Source organism: Pyrus communis, chromosome 9 (genome assembly GCF_963583255.1).
Source record: "Pyrus communis chromosome 9, drPyrComm1.1, whole genome shotgun sequence".
Taxonomy (NCBI): Eukaryota; Viridiplantae; Streptophyta; class Magnoliopsida; order Rosales; family Rosaceae; genus Pyrus; species Pyrus communis.
In genome coordinates, this window is record NC_084811.1 from 21,344,641 (window position 1) to 21,352,186 (window position 7,546).

Here is a 7,546-nt window from a genome sequence, read left to right on the forward strand (position 1 = left end):
AAATTAGTGGAATACTCCATATATATAGTATAAAAGTATGGTGTATTTATATTGTGGAGCAATAAAAAAAAAGAAAAAGAAAAAAGAATATTCAAAACAATCCTAGAACAGACACAGATTTTCATCAGCAAAAGTTGGTGGAATACTCTCTCTCTCTCTCTCTCTCTCTCTCTATTTATATATATATATATATATATATTGTATAAACGTATGGTCTATTCAGGTTATAACACGTGAATTGTTGTTATTATGTGATGATATCTAAGTATCGTATATATGTGTGAAATAGTTGGTAGCGAAGGTGTATATTGTCAACGTAAATGGAGTAACCCAGTCGTCCTCATTACATTAATATTAGGAAAAATTAGTATCTGGTCCCTAGTTTCTAATGTTTATTGATTAAGACCTTTATTAGTTTTTAGATTTTGATCAAAGTTCTTATCATTAATATATTAATGAATTACATGTAAGTTACATAATTTTTAAAATTAGTAATTGATTTAGAGTTTTAATAATTAAACTCCTAATTAATTTTCAATTCAAACATTTCTAAAATATAAAAAAAAAATTAGAATAAGTTTGTACCCATTAAATGTTTATAAAAAAATTGATATGTACCCATTCTTAAATATACCAATTTGTTATATGAAAAATGTACATTTTTTTAATATAAAATGTACCCATTTTTATATAAAATTCATTCAATCTTTTCTCTAATCCATTTTAAACTTATATGGGTACATTCTATTTCATTGATTTGATGTGACAGCCCGTCCCGAATTATGTTATCGATGGTGTGAAATGACGATTTTGCCCTTGAACATTAGTTGGGGTTGTGGGTGATTTGTTTTCGGTTGGTGACTCAGCTAGACCACACACACACTCACACACATCAATCCCTTTCCCCGTTGACCCTCTCTTTCTCCTCCTTCTCGGATTCTTTTTCCATTTCCGTACAACCTGTACAGACAACCCTCAAAATCCTTTCAAACATCGCAGATCGTGATCGTTGTTGATATTTTTGGACTCTTTGCAAGCTTAAGAGTCGAATGGTGGTGGTTCTGACAGATTTCACAAATGTAGGATCACTGGGTGTTGTTTATTTAGTACTTGTCCAATCAGACTGCACTTAGGCTATTTATGCTCTGGTTTTGTATTTCACAATTACTCTTGCACTAGCATGTTATCTTAGCTAGTATTGCACTTAGGCTATTCATGCTCTAGTTTTTATTTATTCGTATTTCTCTTTATCATTTTGCTTCTGCACTGTGCAATGGTAAATTTCATTTTTAAGTTAAAAATATAATAACCTACATAGAAATACATACATTAATGTCAGGGACTTCGATCAAAAACTAAAAATCACAAAGATTTTAGTCAAAGAACATTGGTAGTTAGGGACCATCGTGTTGATCAATAAAAACAGAAAAAGCTCTTATTTCGTAAAAAAAATATAAAAAAAAAAATAAAACATAGATGATTTAGGCATATCAATCATCTATTCTATTAAGAGAAGAGCCTTTGTCAACATTTTTCCCTCTTTTTCCAATTTTGCCCTCACTTTTAATACATAATATTGACACCAGAAGGGTAAAATAGTAATTTTGTACCTTTTGACAAAATGACAATCATATCCCTATGTTTCCTATTTTACCCTCACTTTTGATAAACGATATTTACATAAGAAGGACAAAAAACAGTAATTATGTATTATTAAGATAAAATATGTACTTATTAAGAAAAATTGTCCCACCATCATTTTTTCATACTCTTTTTAAAATTTTAAAAACTAATCACACTCCTTAATAAAAAAACAAAAAACAAAATAAAATTGTTCACACACACAGAGTGTGTGCTCATCGGCTAGTTCTCATTGAATAAATCCTCAGTTACATCCAAAGTAAAAGGTCAAAAAATTTACAGCTATTTTCCATTAATTTATTAAATTTACAGCTATTTTCCATTAGTTTATTAAATTAATTAAAGACTTATCTGGTTTTGACTACTTCCTATATTACTAATTAAATTAATTTTATAATGGAATCCTAATTTCATCATTTAGTAGACAGTATTTTAAACGATAACTAGACAGTGATATTGTACTTTAAAAGGAGGTGGAGGATGTTGCTTGTTGATGCTTGAGTGCAAGAACACATATAATTGCCACAGAAGAAGCTATTAAGGATAGTGAAGGACCACCAGACTATGATGAGCATAAGGCACTAGATTAGAACTAGATTAGAACTTAGCTTAGCTGTTAAGCTACAGTATTGATGATGACTCAGCATTGGTTAGATATTTTATGGATATATATATATATATATATATATATATATATATATATTCCTTGTATCCTGCATATAAGGTTAATGAGAATGATTTCTTCTTTAACAATTGCAATCTCTCTCTCTCTCTTAATTCTGTAAAGTTCTACAGAAGCTATGGAGAATTCTAAGGTCCCTCTCCATCTCTGCCACGTCCACAAGCTTTCAAACTTCATCAACCGGACACATATCCTCGTCCACTCGATCGCTCTAGTCTTCTTGATTTCCTATAGAGCCTCTTTCTTCTTCCAACACCCCAAAACCAAAGCCACAACCCTACCATGGCTTCTTGTCTTTGCCTCGGAAGTCCTCCTTGCCTTCGAATGGCTCCTCAGCCAATCATTCCGATGGCAGACAGTTTCGCGAACTGTGTTCCCAGAGAGGCTTCCGGAGGATGACAAGCTTCCGCCGATTGACGTGTTTATTTGCACCGCGGATCCGGAGAAGGAGCCAACCGTGGGGGTAATGAACACGGTGTTATCTGCCATGGCAATGGACTATCCACCAGAAAAGCTTCACGTGTATCTCTCTGATGACGCTGGTGCTGCCGTGACTTTGAATGGGATGAGAGAGGCTTGGAGGTTTGCAAAGTGGTGGCTTCCGTTTTGTAAGAGGTATGGAATCAAGTGTACGGCTCCGGAGGCTTATTTCTCTGCAGGTGCAGGAGAGGATGACGGGGATGAGAACGGTGGTTTTGGGGGCAGTGAGTTCGTACAAGAGAAAGAGCATATTAAGGTTAATTATAATTTCTTTATTTTTTTTTGTACGTATTTGTGTGTCAAGCAACACCAAAATTCCCTTTTACATTTTCTCACTAGTTAAACGTGAGAGAACGTAGAATTTCTGTTCTCAGAATAATATAATTAGTTGTAAATATTCAATTGGGCATCTCTCATGTACTACCTTTTTAATAGAGGTCGAGTCTATACGTTTGAGGCTTATTATTTTTGAGAAAATACATAAAATGGTCCGTTAAAATGACAAAAAGAATGATGGCGAATAAGTGCAAAATTGACTTTTTTTTTTTTTTTGGTTATTTCTCAAAGAAAATTCCTCATGAAGATATATAATGATATTTTTCTGCAACAAAGCTAATGGCGAAGATTTGATCGCAGGAGAAATACGAGGCGTTTAAGAAAAGTGTGACAGAAAATGCAAGGATTGGGGACACTAGGAGCAATAGTCGTCGAGATCACTGTGCGGTAATTGAGGTATTAATGTCCCCTACATAGGACATTGTTTGCTGGTTAGGGAAAGGGATCCTCTCTGGAATCACTTTGTGGGGATTCTAAGGATCCTCACATTCTAGCCGTTTATCGTACATCGTGCGATTAATTTTTGTCAGATACTATTTGTGTTTGATTTTAAATAAACAACGTCAAATGATTTCTGACCGCATGATACATGATGAATGGTCAAGAGTAGATCCGGATCCAATTCTGTTGATTAGTACTTTAGCTTTGGTGATTCTCATCAATACAAAAGACAGATTTATTTAAGACCAATAAAATAAAAGTAGGATCGGTGACGAGAAGTACTAACATAGAAAGAGTTTATTATAACTGTGGCGTTATAGTCCAATAATATAATATTATGTTTAAGTTTATCATCATAAGACATTGTATTATTAAACTGATATGTCATATGAAGTTTTAATTTATCAGTGTCAAAATTATGATTTCATTGTATTAACATGTAATTAGTATTTTCCTAGTGATAGTAACGTTGATAACCCGTGCCTCACAACTGACATGCCTACTTAATTTCCAAATTATTTTCTATTTTACCAATACATCCAACAAATGGGAAAAAAGTCGTCTGCACACAATTCATATCATTAACTTTGTCAACATCAGGCTTGCTATAAGAATTCAACCACAAAGGAACCTAATATTCTTGTAAGGAAAGACAAATATTGTTTTAATTACATACAAATTCATCCTAAGAATCATATCTGGAATTTTGGCAGGTAATACAAGAAACGTCCAGTGATAATGCTGATGCAATTCAAGCAAATGAAGCCAAAAATAAGCCTCTTCTTATTTATGTTTCTCGTGAAAAGAGACCTTCTCAACCTCATCATTTCAAGGCCGGAGCGCTCAATGTTCTTGTATGCATGCATCTCTCTTTTTGTAATTTTTTCACTATTTATGTGTCGATTTTAAGTAATATTCTCTTACCATATATGTGTATTACTTATATACTGTCAAGCTAGCTGTCAATTAACCACTATGTCCTAAAAAATAGTTCGTTCAATTAATTGATAACTTTGGTTGACAGTTTGACATAATTACCTACATAGTATACTATTTGATAAGTAACGTTGACGTTGTTCTGATCAGTTACGTGAGTCGGGAGTTATAAGCAATTCGCCTTACATATTAGGTTTAGATTGTGACATGCATTGCCATGATGCAAGTTCGGCTCGGCAAGCAATGTGTTTCCACCTTGACCCCAAGATATCACACTCTCTAGCATTTGTTCAATTTCCTCAAAAATTTTGCAACATCAGTAACAGCGATATCTATGACAGTCAGTATAGATCAGCATTGAAGGTACATAAGAACTCAAGGACCAAACTTTGCATCAATCAATTATATGTCATATGTACAAATGCATATAATAATCTTTGACTAGAATTGGTATGGACTTGTATATAAATAGGTGCTATGGAAAGGTTATGATGGGCTTGGAGGGCCATGCGTGTGTGGTACTGGCTACTACATCAAGAGGTTGTCCTTATGTGAAAGTTCCATTAGTGAAGGTAAATACAAATTCAATTAATTAAATACCTTAATTTGGTTTAATAAGCATATATATTAAAATTATGAACTTGTCCGCAATATATGCGTTCATACGTTTTTTAGGTCACTAAATTAGTTTCACTATTGAATTATCAGCCGGGGATGCAATGAAACTTAGACAATGTTTTGGTCCATCCAATGAGTTCATCAAATCCCTCCGCCAAATAAACAAGCCTGATCGTATGTTCGTCCAAAGAAATAATGCACAGCCAAATGAAACCCAACTACTAGCATCTTGTGCTTATGAAGATGGCACCAAATGGGGCAAAGAGGCGAGTACAATTAAACTATTGAAACCTTACTTATTTCCAAAAAAAGAATATGCCAAGCTTAGTCAATTGTGAGGAGTTGATACGTGTTAGTAGCACAACGTATCAAGCGCTCATAGTAACCCGCTCGGGAGGTGACTGAGCCTAGCATTCCTTCAACTTTATGCTAATGGTGATCTTCTTTTATTTGTGGCATGCAGGTTGGTTTCTTATACGGTTCAGTGGTGGAAGATTACTTCACAGGGTTTCATTTGCATTGCAAAGGTTGGATTTCAGTGTATTGTGATCCAAAAAGGCCACAATTCTTGGGCAGTGGCACCACCAATTTGGATGATTTTTTGGTCCAAGGGACAAGATGGTCCTCCGGCTTGGTTGATGTTGCTATCTCGAAGTTTAATCCTCTTATATATGGCCCTTTCAAAATGCCCACTTTTCTTCACAGCATGTGTTATGCAGAACTTGCCCTTTTCCCCATTTTCTATTTCTTGTCGCTCTGGGGCTTTGCTACCATTCCTCAACTCTGCCTACTCAATGGCATTCCTTTATACCCTCAGGTAATTTTCTCTTATTATACCTATATTTTTTTACAAGTTTCTTTAAAAATTCTTTTGTATAAATGATTCAAAATATATTATTACTTTCACTATCAAGGGAAATGTTCACTTGCTTTATGTTCTGAAGATTGAAACTGAACCATTTATTGATTATGAACATGTGTGGTTAAAAATTGAAACTCACAGTCTGTCGATATAAGTATTTGTATAGTATATAAGAAAGCATTACCCTCTTAATTAGTTGTTATACAACTTTAGTAGTATGATTTTGACATGATAGTATGTCGGTCTTGTTCTTCGCAGGTCTCAAATACTTATTTCATTGTATTTGCGTTCATATTCCTATCATCCCATTCTAAACATTTATATGAGGTGCTCGCAACGGGGTCAACATTTCGACATTGGGTAAATGAGCAGAGGATATGGATGATGAAGTCAGTCACATCCCATTTATATGGTAGTGTGGATGCTTTCATGAAGAAACTTGGAATAAGAGAAGCCAATTTTTTTCCAACGAATAAAGTCGACGACGTCGAACAACTCAAGCGTTACAATATGGGAGTATTTGATTTCCAAACATCACTACTATTTCTTGTTCCAATGGTTGCCCTAATCATCTTGAACATGGCATCGTTTGCTGTGGGGATTGCTAGAGGGATCTTTGTGGGGGAGTTGGACAAGATGTTCATACAAGTTTTCATACCCTTCTATGTCATAGTAATGAACTACCCTATCATTGAAGGAATGCTTATAAGGAAAGACAAAGGAAGCATTCCACTCTCTGTTACCCTTGTATCTGCCTTAGTTTCCCTCATTTTCTATTTTTTTGGTTCTATTATTTTCATGTAGCAAAGTTTCCCTCATTTTCTATTTTTTTGGTTCTATTATTTTCATGTAGCAAGGCCATGGCCTATATATGTGTCCGTTATATACATACATTTTTACTATTAAATGTAGGGGTGTCTAAAAGATGTACTCTGTTTATTCTTGTCTAAGAATTCTACTACTTGCCACTTAGTGTTATGGTCTAATGGTATTTCTCTTTACTTGTAAGTGAGAGATCTTAGGTTCGATTCTTGCCAAAGGTGAATTTGAATCAAATTATTGATAGCTCATTACGAGGCTAAGCCCACCCGTTTTCCTTTAGTGTAATATTATTTGTTATAAAAAATAAAAAATAAAGAAAAGAATTATACTACTTCACCCTCCAAAATAATAGGAATGTACAAGTGGAGCCATAATTTGGAATAAAGAAATGTCACCATTAAATTCACCATAAACTAAGCCCAATAAGTTTCGGCTGCAACATTAATAAGTAAGAACATGTATCTCCGTAGTCCAAGTCCACAATAGTTCTGGACATCTCATGTTGAGCTATTTTTTCCAAACCACCCTGATGCCCTACTAAGTTTAAAGAAATAGTAATTAAACACTCTTTTTAACTTCTTTCACACCTATGTTTAGTCTTATTTTTGGTTTCCATTTAATTTATGCAATATGATGATCATACATAAAGTGGGTGTGTGAAAAAAATAAAAAGAATGTGTGAAAATCACCTCTCCAAATTTAACTAGGGATATAAATGTTGCAAATTT

The 7,546-nt window shown here is 34.1% G+C and overlaps 1 protein-coding gene across 1 annotated transcript; it reads left to right on the plus strand.

The window, feature by feature from the left end:
* The first annotated feature begins 2,440 nt into the window (after window positions 1-2,440).
* Window positions 2,441-7,327, plus strand: LOC137744503 (cellulose synthase-like protein E1). Its single transcript, XM_068484305.1, has 8 exons — window positions 2,441-3,059; window positions 3,440-3,535; window positions 4,294-4,529; window positions 4,837-4,879; window positions 4,989-5,088; window positions 5,225-5,400; window positions 5,598-5,951; window positions 6,255-7,327. The coding sequence occupies exons 1-8, from the start codon at window positions 2,442-2,444 to the stop codon at window positions 6,798-6,800; spliced, it is 2,169 nt and encodes a 722-aa protein (XP_068340406.1). The 5' UTR covers window position 2,441; the 3' UTR covers window positions 6,801-7,327.
* Window positions 7,328-7,546: the final 219 nt, after the last annotated feature.